Genomic DNA, 27,788 nt, shown 5'->3' on the forward strand with positions numbered 1-27,788 from the left:
GCAACGGAGAAGATTATATCCCTCACGGTCTGATGAAGCGTGTCACTCTTTTCACGCGAAACGCGCGTTACCCTTCCTAGGGGGGTATCCAGACCTCTGTCCTCTGCACTACTGGCACTTTACTCCTTGTTAATCTGGCTGCACTGGGTATGTTCTTGAGATTGATCATGTATTTACATTGTTACTGCATTGCATTGTACCATTCTAGCCTTTTGTGCAGTTTCTGTATTGACTGTTATACCATCTATTGTGCCAGTTTTCTGTCATGCCTTTTTTATCTTCTCCACGATATTTTTGTAATGAATTGTTTACTACTTAAATAAATACTTGTAATTTTTTGCATATTAGCCACTTTCTGTCCTCCTGTTTTTGATTGCTGCCTGTGGTGTGCATCTCCTTCCACGGTTTAAACCCTATTGCTTTTTCCGTGGTTTTCTCCAAATTGAGATCATGTTTAGTGCCTAATGGATTGTTATGGTATTTTAACTGTATATACATGTAGTATAATTCTTCTGCAGATTTAACATTACAACAGCCACTAGGCATGTGGTTCTGTGCAATGCATTCATACCTTTTATATCCTTATATGCATGTATACAAGGATATTGGACCAGATTTGTTTTGAGAGAGGTGAATATACACAGGGGACACACTCTGATCCCTCTGCTGTGTGCACTGACCACTCCTCTTCTCCCGGGTTTCGGCACCTCTTTTCTGTGTGTTGTCTCCTTATATACATTAGATGGACACTCTCCAGGTCTAGGAGGTCACAGCAGATACAGAAGTAACAGATGGGAAGTGCGGAGCTCATTATACTGTTACTTTATATTATTGTTCCTACAGATTGTCTTCTCCTGGATCTTCCCCGTCTGTCTCCTGGGCACAATGATAACCTTTCTGCTGCTCCTCCTTAGTCTCGGTAAGTCCTGATATTATCCAGTGCCATTTACACCCTGCACAGAAGTAATACCTGGCTCCAAGGCTCAGCCTGAAACCTTTAAATCCGGCCACAATATCACACAACAAGGTGATGATGGGTTTTATTTTCTAGCGTCGGTGGAAACAGTCACAATAAAGCGCAGAGATTTCAAGATAATGGTTAACGAAACAGTGAACAAAGAGATAATAGATGTTATTCCTCGTGGCTGTCGCTGTGCAGAAATTTCAAATGATCAGACACTGCTTAAATTGCAAAGGTAAGTGAATTATATACAGTAGTAGATGTCACCTGCAGTCCTATGTAACACCACAGAAAACACAGTGATAACTCTCTAAGTACAGATAATGTAGTAGATGCAGGGCTGGCGTCAGCACCCAGCACATACAGGCAAGTGTGGGGGGATCCCATTTGCCTATGTCAAGGCCTGGGATCTATTCTATCCTTCAGGGCCAAATTCCAGGGACCACAGAGCTCAGTGCCGACAGCTGTATCTGTGACACCCCTGGACTATCAGATCGTCACAGGGTATTGTACAATCTACCCTCCCGTGCAGGGCCGGATTATAGGCGGGGCAGGCGGGGCTCCAGCCCCGGGGCCCCCACCAAAAGAGCTTCTAAGGGGGCCCCCACCACCAGGGCCATACTTGCCACTAGGCACCTGTCAGCATTTTTTTTTCTTCACACCCTCTCCCCCTCCGTATAGACAGTGTAATAAATCAGCTGTGTGTGTGTGGGGGGGGGGGGCGGCGGCTCCGCCATTTATTTGTATCTGTGTCGTTGAGACGCAAAAACAAACTGCGGGCACAGGATACTGATTGACCCCAGAAGTACCAGCGCTTGCACTTCTGGGGTCAGAGGTGTGCCAATGAGCTCCCTGCTATGTGCTGCGGCCGTCATGGGCATACCAAGCGAGGGGCAGGAAGCAGGGGCACGAAGCAGGGGCACGGTGTAGTGGCCGCTGTATCTGCTGTCCCCGCTCCTCAGCAGTGTGTACATGCCAGGCACACTAGCTGCAGCAGGAGCAGGAGGCAGAGCGCTGTGCTGTGCCGGCTCTGCTGTGTTGCTGTGTTCCCGACATGTACACACTGCAGAGGAGCGCAGCAGAGCCAGTGCTGGTGACCGCAGCTTCCTTCTTCCTATTCAAATGTATTTGCATCTTTCAGACGTAAATACATTTGAACAGTGCGCCAAGACTGGGCCCCGCCCCAACGTGCAGCAACGTAATGAGATCAGGACCTTGCTGACGTCATCACAGTGCTGCAGGCGCCACACAGAAGACATCGGGCAGCGGTAAGCGCTGCATGAAGGAGCTGAAGAGACAGGTTTAATTAATGGGGATGAGTGGGGAGGGGCTGAGGACACATAACGGGGAACATTTGTGAAGGAACACAGCTTTGTGACAGGCAGAGGGGGAGTACTGTATTCCGAGGGAGGGGGGAGGCAGGAGTGTGTAGTGATGGGGCAGTGTAATTTGTGTGTAGGGGCTGATGAGGGTTGCATTGTATTGTGTGTGTGGGGGAGGGGTAATGGAGGGTGCATTGTATTGTGTGTGTGTGTGTGTGGGGTGGGGGGGGGAGAGGTAATGGAGGGTGCATTGTATTGTGTGTGTGTGTGTGTGTGTGTGTGTGGGGGGGAGGGGTAGTGGAGGGTGCATTGTATTGAGTGTGGGGAGGGAGTAATGTGGGGCGGTGCATTGTGTATGTGTGTGTGTAGGGGGTGATGGGGGGTGCTGTTACGGGGGGCTGTCTGATAATAACCGAAAGGAGTATCAGACAGTCAGGGTCCACCGTGCAAAGACTTTGCTGCAGACTATGGCAGAGTGCAATACCTCTGTTAACTCACAGAAAGATATAATAAGAAAGTAAAGCAATTCCTCCCTTACTTGGAGGGTGTGTGGAATGATCTCTGTTAATAATCACAGAGACAAAGGCAATGTGTGCGAAATGGCACCTACCTAGGTCCGCTCTTCTAGTGGTGCAAAAGAGACGAACAGCAGCGTAAGCCGCACAAAGCTCCTACCTGCGTTCGCTCCACTAGTGTGCGAGGACACGAACCACTAGATATGGCACCTGCCTAGGTCCGCTCTTCTAGTGGTGCAAAAGAGACGAACAGCAGCGTAAGCCGCACAAAGCTCCTACCTCTGTTCGCTCCCCTAGTGTGCGAGGATACGAACAACTGCCAGACGCAGTATAAGGAACGTTACCCTAGCGGCAACGTCCACCTACGAGTACAATCACAAGGCCCAGCCAGACCATGTGCCTCAGGCACCTGCCTATGTCCGCTCCCCTAAGAGGTAAGGATACGGACAGCAGCCGAAGCTGTAAGGTATAAGAACGCTACCCTGCCGGTAGCGCTCACCTAGCATAGACAGAGGAATGCCTAGAGGAACGCGCACAGAGCGTCTACTCATATGCATGAACCAAGAGGACTGAGCACCATGCGGCGTGTGTCAGGGTCTTATATAGACTCTGTGCCTCATCCAAGATGGAGGACACCAGAGCCAATCCGCTTCCAGAACGACAGGAGTGACGTCATGCTGGCCTATCACCGAGCAAGACGTCACAAGCACATGACCAGCGACCAATCGGCATAGAAGGTGTCAGAGACATGTGACCTCGTGTCAGCGATGATGTCACCCGCACATGTGCAATGGCTCCAAGATTGGACTTAGTCTCCGGCGCTCGCACATGTGCAGTAGCAAGAAATCTGGACTTAGTCTCCAGCGCTCGCACATGTGCAGTAGCAAGAAATCTGGACTTAGTCTCCAGCGCTCGCACATGTGCAGTAGCAAGAAATCTGGACTTAGTCTCCAGCGCTCGCACATGTGCAGTAGCAAGAAATCTGGACATAGTCTCCAGTGCTCGCAGCAACCGTAACAGTACCTCCCCCTCAAGGGCCCCCCTCCCGGCGACGCAGATAATCGGCAACTAAGTCGGGAGCATGGACAGCCTCCTCAGGCTCCCAAGAGCGATGTTCCGGGCCATAGCCCTCCCAATCTATCAAGAAGAACCTGCGCCCTCTAACCATCTTAGAACCAACTATGGCTCGTACCTCATAGCTAGAGCGAGAGGAATCAGAGGCAGGAGAGTGCACTTCACGAGCGTGAGGTAAAATAGCCGGCTTTAGCAGTGAGACATGGAATTTGTCATGAATCCTAAGATGGACAGGTAACTTCAATTGATAGACTACAGGATTTACCTGTCGAAGAACCTCATAAGGACCCAGGAAGCGAGGAGCAAATTTGACAGAGCTCACTCTAAGTCTCACGTGTTTTGCAGAGAGCCACACAAAGTCCCCTGGAGAAAAGACAGGAGCCGGGCGACGAAACCGATCGGACACCGTCTTCATACGGTCCTTAGCTGCTTGGATCGACTCTTGAGTCCGATCCCAAACCTCTCTGGCATTAGTTGCCCAGTCGGCCACAAGAGGAGAAGGTGCAGCAGCGGGAAACGGTACCGGTACCCTAGGGTGTTGCCCATTATTGAGTACGAACGGTGTCTGCCCAGTGGCCTCAGCCAGCGAATTGTTAAGGGCAAATTCTGCCCAGGGTAGGAGGGAGGACCAGTTATCGTGGTTCTCAGCAACAAAGTGTCGAAGGTATATAATCATAGATTGATTGGTACGTTCAACCAAACCATTAGTCTCCGGATGGTATGCCGAAGAGAGATTCAACTCAATTTGCAGAAGGCTACAAAGATCTCGCCAGAAACGGGAAGTAAATTGCGGGCCTCTATCACAAATGATACGATCTGGCATCCCGTGAAGCCTAAAGACATGCTTGAGGAATAGTTTGGCTAGTACCCTGGAAGATGGGATTCTCGATAACGGTACGAGATGAACCATCCGGGAGAAATGGTCCGTAATGACCCACACAAATCTATGTCCCTGTGAACATGGAAGATCACCCACAAAGTCCATGCCTACCACCTCCCATGGTCTATCTGGCACTGGTAAAGGATGCAAGAGTCCAGCCGGTCTCTGCCGTAATGGACGGTTGCGAGCACACGAGTAGCAGGAACCGACATATCTCTTGACGTGGCTGGCTAAGTGTGGCCACCAATACCACCTCTCCAGTAACTCTCGTGTCCGCCTAATACCAAAATGCCCACCCACCTTTGAGGTGTGGGCCCATGACAGTATATCATTCTGTCGATCAGGCGGAACAAATGTCTTGCCCGGTGGGATTTGGTCTAACGTCACAGGGGAGAGCGTATGAAAAACCCTGGAGGGAAGGATAAGACGAGGTTCGTCATTCTCTTCCTGGGTAGAAAGCATAGAGCGAGACAGGGCGTCTGCCTTGTTATTCTTACTCCCAGACAAATAGTTGATGGAGAAGTGAAAGCGGGAGAAAAACAAGGACCAGCGGGCTTGGCGAGGATTCAGACGCTGAGCGGTTTGTAAGTACGTCAGATTCTTATGGTCTGTATAGACCTGGAAAGGATGTTTCGCTCCTTCCAGCAAGTGACGCCACTCCTCCAAGGCTAATCTCAAGGCGAGCAGTTCCCTATCCCCAATGTTATAGTTTCTCTCTGCCGGTGAAAAGGTTTTAGCAAAGAAGAAACACGGCCTTTTTCTACCTGCACCGTTCTTTTGATACAAGACCGCACCAGCACCCACTGAAGAGGCATCAACCTCTAAGAGGAAGGGCTTACTCTCATCGGGTCTTTGAAGAACGGGAGCAGTTGAAAAGTGTCTTTTTACTGCCTCAAAAGCCTGAGATGTCTCAGTAGACCAGGCTTTGGGATTAGCACTTTTCTTAGTCAAGGCCACCAAAGGGGCCCCCAAAGTAGAAAAATGGGGTATGAACTGCCTGTAATAATTTATAAATCCTAAGAAGCGTTGCACCGCCTTCAAGGAATGAGGTTCGGACCATTGCAGGACAGCAGAGAGCTTCGCAGGATCCATAGCCAGACCCTCTTGTGAGATAATGTAACCCAAAAAAGGCAATGAGGACTGCTCGAATACACATTTCTCGAGTTTAGCAAACAATGAGTGCTCCCTTAAACGGGAAAGGACACGAACGACATCCTGACGATGAGTCTCCAGAACAGGAGAAAAAATCAGGATGTCGTCCAGATACACCACTACTGAGGATAACAGTAAATCCCTGAACACATCATTTACGAAGTCCTGAAATACTGCGGGTGCATTACATAACCCAAAAGGCATGACGAGGTATTCATAGTGACCGTCTCGGGTGTTAAAAGCGGTCTTCCATTCGTCACCCTTTCGAATTCGTACCAAGTTATACGCACCCCGCAGATCCAACTTCGTAAAAACTTGAGCTCCTCTCAGTCTGTCAAAGAGCTCCGAAATTAAAGGTAATGGGTATTTGTTCTTTATTGTGATTGCGTTGAGACCCCTGTAATCTATGCAGGGACGCAAATCACCCTCTTTCTTCCGAACAAAGAAAAACCCAGCTCCCGCGGGAGAGACAGACTTACGAATGAACCCCTTCTCTAAGCTCTCTCTTATATAGGTCGACATGGCCTCCGACTCAGGTATCGACAGGGGGTAAACCCTGCCTTTAGGTGGAACCGAACCTGGGATAAGGTCTATGGCACAGTCATACGGCCTATGGGGTGGAAGAACCTCAGCACCCTGTTTGGAGAACACATCAGCGAAATCCAAATAGGGTGTAGGTATGGGAGAGAGATCAGTTGATGCAACTGCAACGACCTTAGGTGGTAAGGGAAGACATCGGGACTGACATTTCGAACCCCAACTAATAATGCTGTCAGACTCCCAGTCAATGTGAGGAGCATGAGTCCGAAGCCATGGAAGACCCAGAAGGACGTCGTCTATACCCTCAGGCAAAACAAGAAAAGAAATCTCCTCTATGTGACCCTGAGACAGGGAAAGGCGCAAGGGAACTGTCCTCAATGTAATGGAGTCAGACAACATAGTTCCATTAACAACACGGACAGGAATAGGCGCCTCTAACATGATAGAGGGAATATTGTGTCCCTTTACAAATCCTGAGGACACAAAAATCCCGTCAGCTCCGGAATCCACAAAAGCCATAATAGGCCATGTATTCTCAGATAACGAGAGCTGACCTGGGATACAACACTTAGAGGGTGCAGAAGACGTCTCTAGTAACCCCCCTCTAATGGTTACTAGGCCAGGGAGTTTCCCTGACGACTAGGACACTTGTTGGCATAGTGCCCAGCCTGACGACATACGTAACATATAGGAGGACCAGACTTGCGTAGTCTGGAGAACGTATGACCTAACTCCATAGGAGTGGGAGATGTTTCAGATGCTGAGGAAGATGGTAGTGGACCCTCAACAACTGGAATAGCCCGATGCTTAGGGCGTGAGGAAGAGACCTCGAGTCTACGTTCCTTATGGCGTACATCGATCCTCGTTGCTACTGTGATCAAGTCCTCCAGAGAAGCAGGGACTTCACGAGTAGCAAGGGCATCCTTGACATAGCCAGCCAACCCTCTCCAGAAGATAGGAATCAACACCTTCTCTGGCCAATCTAGTTCTGCCACCAGAGTTCTAAAAGCAATGGCATAAGAACTAGTGGATAACGAACCCTGAGAAAGATCTAACAGTCTCAGGGCCGCATCATGGGTAACCTGCGGACCCATGAATACCGCCTTAAGAGCATCAAGAAAGTCTTGATGTCTCAGAGTAACCACATCAGAGCGCTCCCATAGGGGAGTCGCCCATTCTAAGGCTTTGTCCTGAAGTAAGGAGATGATAAAGCCTACTCTGGACCTCTCCGTAGAGAAGCGAGAAGAGTTAACCTCTAGGTGTATCTGACACTGACTAATGAAACCACGACATGATCTGGCATCGCCAGAATATCTGTTTGGTAGAGCAAGTCGAGGATCATGTGCAGATGTCACCATGGTCTGAGGTTTATCCTCTATACTCTTGAGCCGTGACTCAAGTACTTGTATGTAACGGTGTAACTGCTGATATTCTGCCATAACTGCCAGACCCTTGGCTCAGTCCTAATGTTACGGGGGGCTGTCTGATAATAACCGAAAGGAGTATCAGACAGTCAGGGTCCACCGTGCAAAGACTTTGCTGCAGACTATGGCAGAGTGCAATACCTCTGTTAACTCACAGAAAGATATAATAAGAAAGTAAAGCAATTCCTCCCTTACTTGGAGGGTGTGTGGAATGATCTCTGTTAATAATCACAGAGACAAAGGCAATGTGTGCGAAATGGCACCTACCTAGGTCCGCTCTTCTAGTGGTGCAAAAGAGACGAACAGCAGCGTAAGCCGCACAAAGCTCCTACCTGCGTTCGCTCCACTAGTGTGCGAGGACACGAACCACTAGATATGGCACCTGCCTAGGTCCGCTCTTCTAGTGGTGCAAAAGAGACGAACAGCAGCGTAAGCCGCACAAAGCTCCTACCTCTGTTCGCTCCCCTAGTGTGCGAGGATACGAACAACTGCCAGACGCAGTATAAGGAACGTTACCCTAGCGGCAACGTCCACCTACGAGTACAATCACAAGGCCCAGCCAGACCATGTGCCTCAGGCACCTGCCTATGTCCGCTCCCCTAAGAGGTAAGGATACGGACAGCAGCCGAAGCTGTAAGGTATAAGAACGCTACCCTGCCGGTAGCGCTCACCTAGCATAGACTGAGGAATGCCTAGAGGAACGCGCACAGAGCGTCTACTCATATGCATGAACCAAGAGGACTGAGCACCATGCGGCGTGTGTCAGGGTCTTATATAGACTCTGTGCCTCATCCAAGATGGAGGACACCAGAGCCAATCCGCTTCCAGAACGACAGGAGTGACGTCATGCTGGCCTATCACCGAGCAAGACGTCACAAGCACATGACCAGCGACCAATCGGCATAGAAGGTGTCAGACATGTGACCTCGTGTCAGCGATGATGTCACCCGCACATGTGCAATGGCTCCAAGATTGGACTTAGTCTCCGGCGCTCGCACATGTGCAGTAGCAAGAAATCTGGACTTAGTCTCCAGCGCTCGCACATGTGCAGTAGCAAGAAATCTGGACTTAGTCTCCAGCGCTCGCACATGTGCAGTAGCAAGAAATCTGGACTTAGTCTCCAGCGCTCGCACATGTGCAGTAGCAAGAAATCTGGACATAGTCTCCAGTGCTCGCAGCAACCGTAACAGGTGCATTGTATTTGTGTGTGTGTGTGTGTGTCAGAGCTGTGTGTGTAAGAAGCAGTACTGTGTGTGTGTATATATGAATTAGAGCAGTCTGTGTGGCCCCCCCAGAACTATATGGGTCCCCCAGAGCGCTTTGTCACCCATCCCAGTAATGAGTACACCACCAGAGCTGTTTGCCACTCCAGTAACGTCTATGCCCCAGCCCCTCCTGTAATGTATATATTGTAGCCCCCAGCCCCTCCTGTGATGTATATATGTGGCGCCCTGGACAAGCCAGGGGCCACAGAGCACAACACCCACACACCCCACACTCCCGGTCAGGCACACCGAAGTCAGACACAAAACCCTTGTTGCCTTCCTCCAGGGGCTGATGTCCACACCAGGGGGTGGGCAGGCGGTTGGCCCCGCCCACCGAGGAGTTCACAGTCCTGGAGGTGGGAAAAGCAGGAGATCAGTTTTGGAGGTGAAAGTGAGAGGAAGCAAAGTGGTAGTGGAGCAACTAACTGACAGCGTCCGGGTGTGTGGCCCGGGCGGTACAGCAAGGTTGGCAGACGGTGGTGACCGTCTGCAGGAGTGGCCTATCGGAGTCTACCGTAAGGACCGTGGACGGACGGTGGCCCGGCGGTACCGGACCGGTACGCAAAGAGAAGCCAGCACCATCTGGCAGGGGCTTACGGACCCCGGCAAGGCTAGGAGTCGCCGTGAATTTGCCGTTAGTGAAGGGAACCTCCTGGGTTTCCCAACAGCCAAGTCCCGACAGAAGGCAACAGTCCAACCAGGAGAGGGAGACACCGCCACCGCCAAGGCAACCGTTTCTCAGGGCCAGACCCTGCGGGCAAAAGGGACTCCACCAGCCCATATCCAAGCTGGGGAGCGGGTTACCAGTGGGAACCCATTGGAACCATCTACCGTACTTAGGTGCAGGGAAAGGCAGTCACCATCAACCTGCCGGGAGAAACAACACCGCAGTCGCCTGTGGGACCCGTCCATCCAGCCGTGTATTTTACCGAGAACTGTGTCCTCATCATTGGCTGAGTGAGTACCACCGTGCCGTGTGGCACAGCGCTGCCCCCGCGACCCTGCACCTCACCAGGCCCCGTAACCCGCCTGCCATCCATCCCTACCCTCATCACCGGGCCCCGGGACAACCAGCTCCCTACCCACGGAGGGGAGAACTAACAACAAAGCTGCTCCCTGTCACCGCTCCCGGGATCCCCGTCCAGAGCAGCGGTGGTGTCACCAATATCACCACAACCGTGGGTGGCGTCACGGACAATAACCAAATCCCCACCATCCAATCAATCCCAACCCCTTTTCACTCACGGGCGAGGAGCGCCGCTCGAGTCCCCGGGATCCGGCCCACCGCTCGAGCCACCACCGAGCAGCAGTGGCAGTCGCAGCAGCAGCAGCGGCCGGACTTGAGCAGTGGAAGAGCGCAGCGTCCCCTCCTCCGCCCGCGACATATACAGCCGTGCTGTCAGTGTGCAGTCATCTCTGTTAGTGACAGCCATCGTGAAACACAGCCACATGTCCTGAAGGAGCTGGACGGAAACCAGCGGGAGAGGTGAGTGAGGCTGCTGGCGACTTCCCCATATTAATACCTGTAAGGGCTCATGCGCACGTAACTGCTGAATATTCTGCAGCGATATGACAGCACATGTGTGCGTCAAATCGCTGCAGAAACACTGCATAGTGGATGCAGTTTTTCTGTACAGAAAAAGCCGATTTCCTGCGCTCTGGCTGCTGCCCCCGCCATAGACAGAGTGGGAGCCGCATCCAGAGCGCACGGAATAATTAACATGCTCATTTTATGAACGCACGGATTTGGGTCAACATTTTAGCACCCAAATCGCTGCGTTCATAAAAGCAACGTGTGCACGTATCATGCACAATCTTCATAGATTGTGCAGGGGACGCAGGATGCATGCATTTACTCTGCAATGCTATGCGCAGCATAAATGCATGGAATTGCGCAACGTGCACACGAGCCCTAATGCGTCTGTGTCTGCATGTATGTCAGTGTATATGACTGTGCATATATTTGTCTGTTTATATGTATTTTTCTGAATTTGTCTTCAAATATGTATATGTATGACTCGCCCACCCCAGGGCTATGGGACACCCGGAGCCGGGCCGGACTAGTCCGGGGGTCGTCAGTGGTGGCGGGGCCCGACTCAGTGGCCCTGGTGGGTGTCAGTTAAATATGGCTTTAGTGTCTGGGGGTGAATAAAGTTTATGGTTGTCGTGACTCCACCTGTGGTTTGCGGCTATTAAGCCGCCACTGCTGTATGGGGCCTCCGGGGCTGATGGAATGGCAGCTTGGATGGTCCTGCTCCCCACAGGTGGAGCGGTACCCCGGGGCAACAGTTGGTGTTCGTGAGAGTCTATGGTGTGAATAATACGGTGCAGGGCCAACAGGCAGTGAAAGAAACAGGCACAAACAGTAGTCTCTTTACCTTCTCCTCTTTTACTTGGCAACAGTTTAGTCCAGGGAGACCGTCACAGGTGGAAAAGATGATCCGGCCGGCCTGGAAGTGCCTGGGGGTGATCTCTTTGGCCAGTTGAGTATGAGGCCTACTCCCTGATCTTTCTTTTCTTCTATTGGACCCTGCACTCTGAATTTAGCAATGGCCCTCTTGCTGCTGGGACCGGTGGTTCGTCCCATTTTCTGTGTGGTAGGCTGCGCAGGCCCTCTCTGGTGCTTCTCTGAAGGAGTCCACACCGGGCCCTTGGGATGCAGCTGTACCTTCAGATTGCTTCTGGGCCAGGGGGCTTGCAGCTCTCCTGCCCTCTGGATTCGGCCACCAGGGAAGGATTTTATACCCTGGCAACCACAGACTCCGATGTCTGAGTCTCTTCTATGCCTCTCTGCAATTCTTGCTTCACTGGGCCAAGCTACTCCAGCTCCAGGCCCCAGTTCCACAAGACAGCACACTCTGCGTCTGCTCTCTTTGCTTCCTCTCTACAGACTGACTCTAACTCCTCCCTCAGGTCAGACTTAAGGAATGCTCCCTGGAACTCCAGGTTCAGAGCTTCCCCTGCTGGCCTGAGGGAGAAACTACGTTGGATGTTAAACTTACTGGCCAATGATTCCCCCAATTACCTCCAGGCTCAGCATTAACCCTTTGTAGGGGCAATGCTGTTGTGGCGACCAGGTCCTGGGGCGCCACATGTACGTATGCCTGTATGTGTATGTGCGTGTCTGTGTGTGGATGGGGTCCACTGAGACTCTTTCACCCGGAGGCCACAAAAACCTGGAGCCGGCCCTGGCTGCCTTAACATTGGGATCAATAAAAAATATGTGAGTAAAGGCCGCTTTACACGCTGCGACATCGTTCAAGCGATCTTGTTGGGGTCACGGAATTTGTGACGCACATCCGGCCGCGTTAGCGATGTCGTTGCGTGTGACACCTATGAGCGATTTTGAATCGTTGCAAAAACGGTCAAAATCACTCATCGGTGACATGCCCCCCTATTCTCGAATATCGCTGCTGCCCGGCGTACGAAGTAGTTAGTCGCTCCTTCGGCAGCACACATCGGTACGTGTGACGCCGCAGGAATGAGGAACCTCTCCTTACCTGCGTCCCGCCAGCAATGAGGAAGGAAGGAGATGGGCGGGATGTTCCGGCCGCTCATCTCCGCCCCTCCGCTTCTAGCAGGCGGCGGTTCGGTGACGCTGCTGTGACGTCGCTGTGACGCTGAACGAACCGCCCCCTTAGAAAGGAGGCGGATCGCCGGTCACAGCGACGTCTCAGAGCAGGTATGTGCGTGTGACGCTGCCGTAGCGATAATGTTCGCTACGGCAGCGATCACACGATATCGCATGTACGATGGGGGCGGGTGCTTTCACGCTCGACATCGCTAGCAATTGCTAGCGGCCTTAACTCTACTTTCTGTGTATAAGTGACGGTTGTGAGTGATCCTGGACTGTATCTGTATTGTAGTACTGTAAATCTGAATGTGGCAGAACAGGATAAGATAAATGTTCATTGGATTTATATCTAAATTCTACAGTTCGCGCTCTACTGTTATGGCTAAAAAATGTTAACATTATGGGGCCCCCACCAGATTTTCTGCCCAGGGGCCCCCACCAACCTTAATCTGGCCCTGCTCCCGTGCAATATCCACCTCCTTCTTGGTTTTGGGTCCCTAACCAAATGCTGTTGCCTACATCAGCTAATCAAATCCTAGATACGCCCTGCACCACACCCACCAAACACACCAGTGGACGGCTTGAGTGGAATAGAGTCAACCACCGGGGGGGTTAGGGAGGGGAGGGGAGGAGTGAGTCAGTCAGTCGAGTAGTGAGGAGTCGTGAAGTAGCCCTCGAGCTGTAAGGAGCTCAGAGGAGGTCGGGAGCCGGGCTCCTGAGGAACCATCTAGGTAGCAGACTATGGTCTGGGCCTAGTAGGAGTCGGACCCCCCGGTCGCAGGGGATCATGGTAAGGGGCACAGAACTGTCGAGGAGGACAACCGACAGCCTTGCACCATCACCAATGCGGGACTGAGGCACAACTGGGTACGTGGACCCTAGGTCAAGGAGTAGCTTCAGGCAACACGATAATTTACCTGAGGAGAACGGAGCCTTCAAGATCCTTTCCCAACCACTCCAAAATCGGGGTACTAGCGCAACGAGGGGGATAGGACTTTCCAATCCCAAACGGTCCAGAAAATCCCAAGCGTGAGCCCTGAGAGCAAGCTCCCACACTTAGCCATAGTGGGGAGCGGGACCCGGTAAGTTTCACACTACCGGGACCACCAGAGAAGTAAACTGAGTGCCAGGAGGCAGGTCACGGATCATCAGGCAGCACCATTGGGGACGGGACCCGAACTAGCTCCCCTCAGTGGCAGCGGTGTCCAAAGACTTGTTTTACCAGTTGTCGGTGTCTGCTTAATGGACTGAGTGAGTACCAGTGTGACCTCTGCATCCCATGGCTCCCCTATCAGCGAGTCCCGGCGCATCCCCCTACCCATGAAGGGTTACAACACCTTGCTGCCCCACTCAATCACCCTGGGTACTCCCCCGCAGCAGCAGCAGCGGTACTTCCCAAAATTACCATACACCACGGGTGGCGTCACAAACTCTATAATCCCTTGTAAATACCCCCTTCATTTGAGTGGCCGCACGACCCCTGGGTCCGGAGACCCTCGAGCCCTCGAGAACCCGGTTCGAAGCAGCTGCTTCCACGGGGGCAGCACATATCTTAATTTCTGTCGGCTGTTTAAACTCAAACTTGCAGTATGATCACGTGCATAAAGCATTCCCTGCTGAACACTGTATACACATGCATCAAAGGACGGAGTTCATCTGTAGGCAGAGTCAGTGCATGATGTGCTCCAGTCCCACAGATGAAGAGGCACCGCTGTGTCATCCAGCATCCCCCAGATCTGTAAGCCCTCCTCAGTTATGTCTATGCCCCCTGTGGAGTGTTTATCCCCACCCCTGTGATGTATATACCGTAGCCTCAGCCCCTCCTGTGATGTATATACCGTAGCCTCAGCCTCTCCTCAAATTTATATACTGTAGCCCTCAGCCTCTTCTGTGATATATATACATATCTCCACAGCCACTCCTGTGATGTATATACTGTAGCCCCCAGCCTCTCCTGAAATGTATATATTGTAGCCCCCAGCCCCTCCTGTGATTATATATATATATATATATATATATATATATATACATATAGATATACTGTAAGCAAAGCCACTTCTGTCATGTGTATATACTGTAGCCCCAGCCCCTCCTGCGATGTATATACTGTAGCCCACAGCCACTCCTGTGATGTATATACTGTAGCACCCAGCCATTCCTGTAATGTATACTGTATTTTGTAGCCCCCAGCCACTCTTGTGATATTTATACTGTAGCCCCAGCCTCTCCTGTGATGTATATACTGTAGCCCCCAGACCCTCCTGCGATGTATATACTGTAGCCCACAGCCACTCCTGTGATGTATATACTGTAGCACCCAGCCATTCCTGTAATGTATACTGTATTTTGTAGCCCCCAGCCACTCTTGTGATATTTATACTGTAGCCCCAGCCTCTCCTGTGATGTATATACTGTAGCCCCCAGCCACTCCTGTGATGTATATACTGTAGCCCACAGCCTCTCATGAAATGTATATACTGTAGCCCCCAGCCACTCCTGTGATGTATATACTGTAGCCCTTGCCTCTCCTGTGATGTATATACTGTAGCCCTTGCCTCTCCTGTGATGTATATGTCGCGGGCGGAGGAGGAGACGCTGCGCTCTCCCACTGCTCGGGTCCGGCTGCCGCTGCTCTGCGGCTGCTGCTCGGTGGCTCGAGCGATGGGCCGGATCCCGGGGACTCGAGCGGCGCTCCTCGCCCATGAGTGAAAAGGGGTGGTTTTGGTTTTAGGGATATTGTCCGTGACGCCACCCACGGTTGTGGTGATTTTGGTGACACCACCGCTGCTCTAGATGGGGAACCCGGGAGCGGTGACAGGGAGCAGCTGAGTTGTTATTTCTCCCCTCCGTGGGTAGGGGGTTGGTTGTCCTGGGGCCCGATGATAGGGCAGGTAGGAAGGACAGCAGGCGGGTTGCGGGGCCTGCTGAGGTGCAGGGTCGCAGGGGCAGCGCTGTGTCGTACGGCACGGGGGTACTCAGCCTGAGACGATGACACAATTCTCGGTAAAACACACGGTTGGATGGACGGGTCCCCCAGACGGCTGCGGTTGCTTCTTCCCTGTAGGTTGGTGATGACTGTCTCTCCCTGCACCTAAGTGTAATGTTGGTAGCGATGGGTTCCCACCGGTAACCCGCTCCCCGACCTGGATGTGGGCCGGAGGAGCCCCTTTTGCCCGCAGGCGCTGGCCCTGGGAGATGGTTGCCCTTGGCAGTGGCGGTGTCTCCCCTTCTCGGTTGGACGGTTGCCTTCTATTGGGACTTGGCTGTTTGGAAACCCGGAGGTCCCCTTCACTAACGGATTTGGCAAATTCACGGCGACTCCAAGCCTTGCCGGGATCCGAAAGGCCCCTGCCAATGGTGCTGGCCTCTCTTTGTATGCCGGTCCGGTACCGCCGGGTCACCACCCGTCCACGGTCCTTACGGCAGACTCCAATCGGCCTCCACTGCAGACAGTCACCACCGTCTGCCAACCTTGCTGTTCTGTCCGGGCCACACACCCGGACCAACTTCAGGCTCTTCGCTGTCACTTTTCTCCTCTCTACTACTTTCCTAGCTTCACTCTAACTGCCTGTGTTTTCCCTCCTCCAGGACTGTGAACTCCTTGGTGGGTGGAGACCAACCGCCTGGCTCCACCCCCTGGTGTGGACAACAGCCCCTGGGGAAGGCAACAAGGATTTTGTGTTCTGACTTTGATGTGCCTACAGGGAGTGTGGGGTGTGGTGGTGTTGTTACCTGTGGCCCCTGGCTTGTCCAGGGTGACACATATATACTGTAGCCCCCAGCCACTTTTGTGATGTGTATACTGTAGCCCCAGCCACTCCTGTCATGTATATACTGTATCCCCAACCCCTCCTGTGATATATATATATATATATATATATATATATATATATATATATATATATATATATACTGTATCCCCCAGACTCTTCTGTGATGTATATACTGTAGCCCACAGCCCCTACTGTGATGTATATACTGTGTCCCCCAGACTCTTATGTGATATATATACTGTATCCCTCAGCCACTCCTGCGATGTATATACTGTAGCCCCTAGCCACTACTGTCGTGTATATACTGTAACCCCAGCCTCTCCTGTGATGTATATACTGTAGCCCAAGCCACTCCTCAGATGTATATACTGTAGCCCCCAGCCACTTCTATGATATATATGTGGTGCCTCTGAGGCTTCAGTCGCCACAGGGTACTGCATCTCCTTTAAGATGTAGTACTCATGCCGGGTAAGGAGAAGTTAATCGCTGGTGTTTCTCACATTCACACACTAAACACAGTTAGGTGCTTTCCCACCAGGGGGATGGTCTTGGGTAGATAGGGGGGTAGCCATCATGAAGCATGGGACTTTCCCGGTCACTAGGACAAACACCCGCAGCCCGTTCCATATTCCACATACACCGGGACTGGAGGGACCCGACCAGAATGGACTCACAGTGGGAACACCGGTGGCGACCTCGAATTGCTCGGGATCGACTGGGGCCCATCACAGCGGTGACCAGTACTCCGGGAGTGGCAACCGGGACTGTGAGTAAAGACACCTTGAAACCACAGAGACTGTGTCCGCCTGTCCTTGCTGGCGCCGTCGCCCCGCACTTCGACAACAGCTATCACTACAACTCTCATCATGCTCCCCACCTGTGGGGAGCAAAAACATCTTAGCTGTTAACCCCTGTCACACGTACTTACCTCCCGGGCGACGTCGCTGTGGGCGGCGAACATCCTCTTCCTGAAGGGGGAGGGACGTTCGACGTCACAGCAACGTCACATGGCAGCCGGCCAATAGAAGAGGAGGGGCGGAGATGAGCGGGATGTAAACATCCCGCCCACCTCCTTCTTTCGCATTGCCGTCGGCCGCAGGTAAGCTGTGTTCGTTGCTCCCGGGGTGTCACACGGAGCGATGTACGCTGCCACAGGAGCAACGAACAACCGGAGCACAGAAGGAGGAACGAGATTAGGAAAATGAGCGACGTGTCAATGATGAACGAGAAGCTGAGTATTTCTGCTCGTTCATAGGTGTCACACGGTACGATATCTCTGACGATGCCGGATGTGCGGCATTAACGATGTGACCCCCGACGACATATCGCCAGATATATTGTACCGTGTGATGCCCGCATGTGAATGTGAGAAACACCAGCGATTAACCTCTCCTTACCTGGGATGAGTATTACATCTTAAGAGAGATGCAGTACCCTGTTGCAACTGAAGCCTCAGGGGCGCCACATATATACTGTAGATCCCAGCCCCTCTTGTGATGTATATACTTTAGCTACAAGCCTCCCCTGTGATGTTTATACAGCAGTGTCAGTGTGCACTGTGCCTGGCCATATCTGATAGTGATGACTATCACGCAACGCAGTCTGTACAGTCACATGCCTGGGAGGGGCTGGACTTGAAACAAGCGGGGAGGTGAGTGAGGCTTCTGCTGGCTTACTCATATTATGGATATCTTTAATGTATGTGTGCATGTATGATGTGTTTATTTGTGTATGTCAGTGTATATGACTGTATATATTTATAGATAGATCTTTAGATGTCACTTGCAGTCCTATTCAAATTGCCTCTTCAGGGAGGAACAAGATGAACTCTGCTGGCACCTATTGGAGGTAGCAATCCTAGAGACTCCCCAACAAGTCTTGTCGTATGACTAAGGGGTACTTTGCACGTTGCGACATCGCTACTGCGATGTCGTCGGGGTCAAATCGAAAGTGCCGCACATCCGGTGCCGGTAACGACGTCGCAACGTGTAAAGCCTAGATGCGCCGATAAAGGATCGCAAAAGCGTCGTAAATCGGTGATCTGTGTAGCGTCGGTCATTTTCATAATTTCTCTGCAGCGACAGGTACGATGTTGTTCCTCGTTCCTGCGGCAGCACACATCGCTGTGACCTAAGCCGCAGGAGCGAGGAAGTTCTCATTACCTGCCTCCACCGGCTATGCGGAAGGAAGGAGGTGGGCGGGATGTTTACGTTCCACTCATCTCCGCTTCTATTGGCCGCCTGCTGTGTGACGTCGCTGTGACGCCGCACGACCCGCTCCCTTAGGAAGGAGGCGGGTCGCCGGCCAGAGCGACGTCACAGGGCAGGTAAGTGCGTGTGAAGCTATATGCAGTATAAAAACAGACTATACGTTTAAGGTAAACAGCACACAGGGCAGTGCGGCCACGATAACGGACAAGGCAAATACATTAGACCAATTGTATCAATAAATATGATGAAAAATGATTATTGTACATAAATGGGAGCTATTTCTGGATACAGTGAGGGAAATACATATACAAATGATTGTTCTGATAAAGTGCTTGATCACAGTGCTTCAATACTGATGTTATATATTATCATATCGCACTTTTGTCATATTGCACATATCCCCACTGTAGACCAAAATTGTGGACACAGATAGTGCATAAATACAATTATATGTATATGCGAAAAAGAAAAGGAAAGCAATCAGATAAAGTGCTTAATTATAGTGCTTAAATACTGGTATCATATACTGTGATATCGCACTTATATCAGATTGCACATATCCCAAACATTATAATCATAGATGATCAATGTATGCACAGGTACTCAGGTCCAGACCTTGCTCCCCTGCATAAAACATAGATTATAGTCTGTTTTTATACTGCACCTTCTGCACTTTGTGTATCCATAAAAATATACTTTTTTTGATAATAAAATAAAGTGATATGATAAATCCACTTGAAGATTGATTTCTATCATTTAACATGTGACTAAGTCGGTTGTAGGGTGTTTAGGGATGTTGTCCATTGTCAATGGAAAGTATGAGATCTGATCTGGCTGTATGAGAGGCTAAAGGCTGCTTTACACGGTACGACCGATTGTGCAATTTCACAATCGATCGTACCCGCCCCCGTCCTTTTTGCGTCACGGGCAAATCGCTGCCCGTGTCGCACAAAGTCAGTAACCCCCGTCACACGTACTTACCTCTCGTGCGACCTCGCTGTGGGCGGCGAACGTCCACTTCCTTGAGTGGGAGGGACGTTCGGCGTCACAGCGACGTCACACAGCCACCGGCCAATGGAAGCGGAGGGGCGGAGATGAGCGGGACGTAAATATCCCGCCCACCTCCTTCCTTGACATAGCCGGCTGCGGCCGCGTGACGCAGGTGAGCTGCTGTTCATCGTTCCCGGGGTGTCACACGGAGCAGCGTGTGCTACCCCGGAAACGATGAACTGCTAAATTAAACGATATTATGGAACCTAGCGACCAGTACACGACTCACGATTTGTGAGCGATACTGCGTCACTAGGAGGTGTCACACAGGCCGGCATTGCCAGCGATGCCGGATGTGCGTCACAAAAACCATGACCCCGACGATCTATCGCACGATAGATTGTCTGGTGTAAAGCAGCCTTAAGACTTAAGCGGGCTTTACACGCAGCGACATCGCTAGTGATGTCACTGCCGATCGCACCCGCCCTCGTCGTTTGTGCGTCACGGGCAAATCACTGCCCATGGCGCACAATATCGTTAGGCCCAGTCACACGTACTTACCTTCCCTGCGACGTCGCTGTGGCTGGCGAGCTGTGTCTTTTCTAAGGGGGTGGTTCGTGCGGCGTCACAGCGACTTCACACGACAGGCGGCCAATAGAAGCGGAGGGGCGGAGAGCAGCCGAAGGAAAGACACGCCCACCTCGTTGCCTAAGGACGCAGGTACTGTGTTGTTCCTCATTCCTGGGATGTCACGCGTAGCGATGTGTGCTGCCTCAGGAATGACGAACAACCTGCGTACAAAAGCAACAACGATAATCGGGATTACAACGATCAACGATAAGGTGAGTATTTTTGGTCGTTCGTACGTGTCACGCGCAACACCGTTGCTAACGAGGCCGGATGTGCGTCACGAATTCCGTGACCCCCCAACGACTTCTCGTTAGCGGGGTTGCTGCGCGTAAAGCAATAATTTTTACTGCATACAAACCCTCGCAATTTAATCAATGGAAATAGCAACTACTGATAGTAGAGAATGATGAGAAAAATACATTTTCTTACACAGTTCACAATTTTTCAGCTCCGAAAAATAAGTAAAACTTTTTTTTTTTTTTTAACTTTGTAATTGCACAAGAGAATCCTGTTTCTGGGTCATTTTTACTTCACAAAAAACTCAGCAGAAAAAAAAAAACAAATTCCCCAAAAAGCGATGTTCAAAACACATTCACACTTAGAATTTTATCTTTTTTTTTTTTTGTCTTTTTCAAAAAGATGAAATTATTCAATTTTACAAATCATCTCACAAAATGACAAAAGTTGTAACACGGTCGGAAAAGTAAAAAGTTCTGTCACTTAGATGAAGGGGAGGAAACAATGAAAGTCCAACAAGGAAAAATCCCAAAGTCATGAAAAGGTTAATACTATTGGTCTCCTATGGAGGATTGTTTCGCCCCTGGTGACAGCACTGTCCTCTCCTTCCTCAGGTGCTGCCGTCTACAGAAATGCTGCTATCATTCAATCCATGTTTCGGTCTGTTTTCGTTATTCACCACATCACTCTTACGACTACAGTGACGGGACCATCACCTGCGGTAAGTCTGGGGATCTCCTCGGGGGCGGGACGCTCAGGACATTGTGAGCGGAAGAATTACAATTTTTTTCCCTTGAAAAATCATCATCTGGAAATCCATTCAGCCGAGGATTGTCACAACTATATAATATACTGTACTGTGCAAAAGTTATAGGCAGGTCTGCACAAAATGCTGCAAAGTAAGAATAGTTAGAAAACAGACTGGATGATTTGAGATCAGGGCTCTGCAGGGGCCGGATCAGGGCTCTGTGGGGGCCGGATCATCATCATTTTACAGCCAATCAGACACCTCCGTGATGGCATTAAATTATGGGTAAGTGTTTGCCTGTTTTTTTTCAGCATTGAAGACAACAAGAAATAGATAAAGGTGAGGACTGTAGATGCAGTGATCGGCCAAGGAAACTTAGTGCAGAAGATGAAACACATCATGAAGATGTCCAGGAGTGGCATCAGCTCAGAACTAGAAGCGACCAGTAGGATCAACAAAATAGGTGTAAAACTCTATGCCCCCAGCCAAATTCAGCTCACCATGTCAATTTATGGGGCCATGAAGTGAGGACACAGAAGGACCAGCTTTCCACTTCCTCTGTACGTAAATCCGGTTGAAGAAGTGTGAAAATGTGCGCCAGAGTTTAAAATCTAAGATGGCATCCATGCCCTTTACTTTCATCACTCTCTCTACTATGTACAGGTCGAGTTCCACATCAACACATTCAGAGCTGTGCAGAGGGGCCGACCCAGACAAAAGAAAGGAATGGTGGCATTTTTATACTGGCGGACTGCGTTTACTCGATCATTCACAGTGAATGCGGTCAGCCAGCACTTTAGCGTAGTTCAATCTGTGAATTACAGCAGAATCAGGCAGTACTTAGCATATGGAGCAGTCCATCTTGGACCCAGGTCTTGCACAGCTCTCTTAGCTCTACTAAATCAACACAGCGCTCTTAGCCTAACTACCCAGGAAAACATCTTAGCCCTACTACCCAGGGTCAGCGCTCTTAGCCCTACTACCCAGGGTCAGCGCTCTTAGCCCTACTACCCAGGGTCAGCGCTCTTAGCCCTACTACCCAGGGTCAGCGCTCTTAGCCCTACTACCCAGGGTCAGCGCTCTTAGCCCTACTACCCAGGGTCAGCGCTCTTAGCCCTACTACCCAGGGTCAGCGCTCTTAGCCCTACTACCCAGGGTCAGCGCTCTTAGCCCTACTATCCAGGGTCAGCGCTCTTAGCCCTACTATCCAGGGTCAGCGCTCTTAGCCCTACTATCCAGGGTCAGCGCTCTTAGCCCTACTATCCAGGGTCAGCGCTCTTAGCCCTACTATCCAGGGTCAGCGCTCTTAGCCCTACTATCCAGGGTCAGCGCTCTTAGCCCTACTATCCAGGGTCAGCGCTCTTAGCCCTACTATCCAGGGTCAGCGCTCTTAGCCCTACTATCCAGGGTCAGTGCTCTTAGCCCTACTATCCAGGGTCAGCGCTCTTAGCCCTACTATCCAGGGTCAGCGCTCTTAGCCCTACTATCCAGGGTCAGCGCTCTTAGCCCTACTATCCAGGGTCAGCGCTCTTAGCCCTACTATCCAGGGTCAGCGCTCTTAGCCCTACTATCCAGGGTCAGCGCTCTTAGCCCTACTATCCAGGGTCAGCGCTCTTAGCCCTACTATCCAGGGTCAGCGCTCTTAGCCCTACTACCCAGGGTCAGCGCTCTTAGCTGAGATGCCCTGGACTAGCCAGGTAGTCACAGACAGGCCCTTGCACAAACACCAGTCCCCTAAAAAGGTAACAGCAGCCAACCTAAAAACCCTGAGTCACCCCTCTCAGGCTTTGACGTTCACACTCTGAGACAGAGCCAGGCGGTTGGCCACGCCCACCGAGGAGTTCGGATAGCCTGAGGCGGGAGAAGCAAGCAGATGAAGTTAGGGAGGAGAGGAGAGCAGTCTAGGAGAGGTGTTAGAAGGAGAAAACGTCTGTCGGGGATCTGGGTTGTAGCCCGGATACCCTGTGGCCAGGAGGCAGACGGTGGTTGCCGCCTGCAAGAGCCGGGAAGATGGCTGGTGGAACCATAAGGGACCGGGACAGGGTAGTGGCCCGCCGTACCGAACCGGGGAACCAACTGGAAACCGGAGCACCAGGAGGGGTACTCAGACCCAGAACGAGGCCCAGAAACCACTGGACCGAGTCAAATTCACTGATTGGGGTCTGGACCTTAGGTTCTTTCCGACCCAAGTCCCGACGGGCATGGACAGCGCTCTTAGCCCTACTACCCAGGGACAGTGCTCTTGTAACGCCCTGGAATAGCCAGGCAGTCACAGATAGCGCCCCACACAACACCAGTCCCACACTAGGTAACATCAGCCAAACACATACACAATAGTCACCTCCCTCAGAGCTTAATGGACACACCAGGGGGGCGGAGCCAGGCGGTTGGCACGCCCACCGAGGAGTTCAGAGAGCCTGAGGCAGGAAACAAAGCCGTTCAGCTGTCAGTGGAGTTCTAAGTGGAGTTGAGGAGTGAAGTGCAGCAGGCCTGTGGTGACAGGTCTGCAGCGGAAACTGACAGGTGCCAGGCTCGTAGCCCTGGTACCTTGGCTAGGAGGCAAACGGTGGCCTAGCCTGCAGGAGTCGGGAAGACAGCTAGGTGGAACCGTGGTGGACCGGGACAGGGTAGTGGCCCGCCGGTACCGACCCGGGGAACCGACTGGAAACCGGAGCACACAGGGGGGTACTCAGACCCTGAAACGAGGTCCAGAAGCCACTGGACCGAGTTAATTCACTGATTGAGGTCTGGACTATAGGTCCTTTCCCACCCAAGTCCCGACTGAAGACAACAGCCCACCGAGGGGGATAGAAAGCTACCGCACAGGCAGAGAGACCCCACGGGCCAGCGTCTGCGGGCAAACGGGCTTTCCCGACACACATACAGCCGGGGAGCGGACTCCCGTCGCTGAAGCGAAGGCCGTCTACATACACACTACACGGCGCAGGAGAAAGGCAAAGACCACCAAACCGGGTGGGGGACCAGACGCAGCTGGCTGTGGGCACCGACCACCATCAACTTTGTTTACCAGAGACTTGTGTGTGTCAATCACAGTGAGTACCACAGTGCCACCCGGCCGCGCACCGCCCTGGACCGCCCAGCTCCCCCCAACGGGTCCCGGGGCCATCATCCCTGCCCACAGAGGAGTTAACATCTTGCTGCATAACCATCTTCCCCGGGTGCCCCGTAACTGCAGCGGTGGTGTCCACCTTCACCACATCCCGTGGGTGGCGTCACGAACTCAAACATGGCTTCGGCCGTACACCTACCACCCCCCTACATAGCGCCAGCATCCTTTCAGAGCGAAGTGACCCAGGTCCGGAGGCGCTCGAGCCACCCACCAACGAGCCCGGATCCGAGCGGCTTAGCTGCGGCCGAGCGCAGGGCGGTACACTCTTATCCCTACTAACCAGTGGCTGCACCCTTAGACCTACCACCCAGGTGGAGTGCTCTTAGCCCTAAAAACCAGGAACAGCGCCCTTATCCCTACTACCCAGGGGCAGCTCTCTTAGCCCTACTACCCAGGGGCAGCTCTCTTAGCCCTACTACCCAGGGGCAGCTCTCTTAGCCCTACTACCCAGGGGCAGCTCTCTTAGCCCTACTACCCAGGGGCAGCTCTCTTAGCCCTACTACCCAGGGGCAGCTCTCTTAGCCCTACTACCCAGGGGCAGCTCTCTTAGCCCTACTACCCAGGGGCAGCTCTCTTAGCCCTACTACCCAGGGGCAGCTCTCTTAGCCCTACTACCCAGGGGCAGCTCTCTTAGCCCTACTACCCAGGGGCAGCTCTCTTAGCCCTACTACCCAGGGGCAGCTCTCTTAGCCCTACCACCCAGGTGGAGTGCTCTTAGCCCTAAAAACCAGGGACAGCGCCTTTAGCCCTACTACCCAGGGGCAGCTCTCTTAGCCCTACTACCCAGGGGCAGCTCTCTTAGCCCTACTACCCAGGGGCAGCTCTCTTAGCCCTACTACCCAGGGGCAGCTCTCTTAGCCCTACTACCCAGGGGCAGCTCTCTTAGCCCTACTACCCAGGGGCAGCTCTCTTAGCCCTACTACCCAGGGGCAGCTCTCTTAGCCCTACTACCCAGGGGCAGCTCTCTTAGCCCTACTACCCAGGGGCAGCTCTCTTAGCCCTACTACCCAGGGGCAGCTCTCTTAGCCCTACCACCCAGGTGGAGTGCTCTTAGCCCTAAAAACCAGGGACAGCGCCTTTAGCCCTACTACCCAGGGGCAGCTCTCTTAGCCCTACTACCCAGGGGCAGCTCTCTTAGCCCTACTACCCAGGGGCAGCTCTCTTAGCCCTACTACCCAGGGGCAGCTCTCTTAGCCCTACTACCCAGGGGCAGCTCTCTTAGCCCTACTACCCAGGGGCAGCTCTCTTAGCCCTACTACCCAGGGGCAGCTCTCTTAGCCCTACTACCCAGGGGCAGCTCTCTTAGCCCTACTACCCAGGGGCAGCTCTCTTAGCCCTACTACCCAGGGGCAGCTCTCTTAGCCCCACTACCCAGGGGCAGCGCTCTTAGCCCCACTACCCAGGGGCAGCGCTCTTAGCCCTACTACTCAGGTACAGCGCTCTTAGCCCTACTACCCAGGTACAGTTCTCTTAGCCCTACTACCCAGGTACACCTCTCTTAGCCCTACCACCCAGGAGCTGCTCTCAGCCCTACTTAAATGGCTCTCTTATAGCTCTACTCCTCAGAGCTGGTTTTTGGTCTACTCAGGGACCATATATTTTGTTAGTGGACTCTGGCCCATATGTATATATATATATTTTTTTTTATATGTTCTAATCTTTTTTTACATCTATCCATCCCCCTGGATGATGGGCACCTTGGGTCAGGTCTCTTATTTATTAAATCATTTAAGTCTAGTTCATTTATTTATTCAGCACAACAGAACTTTCTATATTTTTGCCTGTTAATAGAGTATTTGTTTTTATTATCTGCTGAATCTGAGCATTTCATTTGGTCAGTATTTTTTACCTTATTTATCTAATACATCTATTTATGCAGTTATAATTGCTGCGGTGTTTCACCATTAAAGGGAACCTGTCACCAGACTTGGGGCCTATAAGCTGTGGCCACCACACCTGGGCTCTTATATACAGCATTCTAACATATTGTATATCAGAGCCCAGGCCGCTGTGTAGAATATAAAAATCACTTTATAAGACTCACCTAAAGGGCGGTGCAGTGCAGACTGGTCGGATGGGTGTCTCCGTTCTCCGGGTGCGGCACCTCCTCTTTCGGCCATCTTTGTCCTCCTTCTTCTGAAGCCTAGGTGCATTACGCGCCCTACGTCATGCACATGCGCCGGCAGGGCAGATCAAAGAATTGTAGTGCGCATGCGCGAGACCTCAATGCTGGCTAGTGTGGATGACATAGGGTGCGTCATGCACCCAGGCTTCAGAAGGAGGACAAAGATGGCCGAAAGAGGAGGCGGCAACATCTCCATGGCTAGAAATTTGGCAATGTGCGAGTTTAGATTTTGTGCCTGTGGGTGCATGGTTATTAGACCCTCCTCAGCCTAAAAATAGCAGGCTGCAGCCAACCCAGAAGTGGCATATCCATTAGATGAGCCAATCCTGGCGCTTCACCCATGCTCATCCTATTTGCCCTGGTGCGGTGGAAAACTGGGTAATAGATGGGGTTAACTCCAGCTGTGTAATGTCACCTGGCATCAAGCCCTGGCATCAGTGATGTCACTGCATCTATCAAATACCTGACATCACTAACCCAGTCAATAATAAATAAAAATAGACCACAAAAAATTTTTAATTTGAGAAAACACTCCCCAAAATATTTCCTTTCACCAATTTATTGAAAAGAAAAAACAAATCTGTATCTGTCATAATCCAATAAGGAGGTCCCACGATGATCCATACCATACTCACAGTCCCAGTCAATGAAGAACAGAATGTTTCCCATTGGCTGGGAGAGCAGTGCAATACCCTGAGCTAATATCATTAGATCAGCCCAGATCACTGCAGGGCATAACGAGTGCTGACATCATGAGGTTAGCTGAGTTCATTACCTGCAGTGATGAACTCTGCTGAACTCATGACGTTAGTGCTGGTCACTGAGTTCCATGGCCGCCGCGTTCTCACGTGAACTGTCCCGTCAGCCCGTGATGTCACCGCTAGTCACAGTCTCGGGGCATCCGCGACACTTGATGTGAGAATGTGGCGTTATGGAAATCGGTGACAAACACTGACGTCGAGCACTGATGTCACGAGTTCAGCGGAGATCATCACAGCAGGTAATTATCTAAGCTAACCTCCTGATGTCAGCGCTTGTCATCCCGCAGCTGCTCACACAATGCTGTGTGAGTCACTGCCGGGCTGGCCAGGGCAGTGCAACATACACTGCAGGGGCACCGATAGACTGAAGCCCCACGAAACTTCTTCCATGAGGCTTCAGAGGATCCTACAAACCATATGTGAGTCATAAATGCATACAGGCAGATTCTCCAGACTCTCCCCATTCAGTTTCATCAC

At 51.7% G+C, this 27,788-nt stretch overlaps 1 protein-coding gene across 4 annotated transcripts in view; it reads left to right on the forward strand.

The window, feature by feature from the left end:
- LOC142302103 (acidic phospholipase A2-like) overlaps positions 1–27,788 on the forward strand; it is a 36,683-nt gene that overhangs the window by 8,154 nt on the left and 741 nt on the right. For all 4 annotated transcript variants that reach the window (XM_075343183.1, XM_075343185.1, XM_075343184.1 and 1 more), the window contains exons 2-4: positions 844–919; positions 1,052–1,196; positions 21,162–21,268. In XM_075343183.1, the coding sequence (XP_075199298.1) occupies positions 844–919; positions 1,052–1,196; positions 21,162–21,268 (328 nt within the window). The remainder of the gene's footprint in view (positions 1–843; positions 920–1,051; positions 1,197–21,161; positions 21,269–27,788) is intronic.

The sequence above is a fragment of the Anomaloglossus baeobatrachus genome, chromosome 4 (genome assembly GCF_048569485.1).
Source record: "Anomaloglossus baeobatrachus isolate aAnoBae1 chromosome 4, aAnoBae1.hap1, whole genome shotgun sequence".
NCBI lineage: Eukaryota > Metazoa > Chordata > Amphibia > Anura > Aromobatidae > Anomaloglossus > Anomaloglossus baeobatrachus.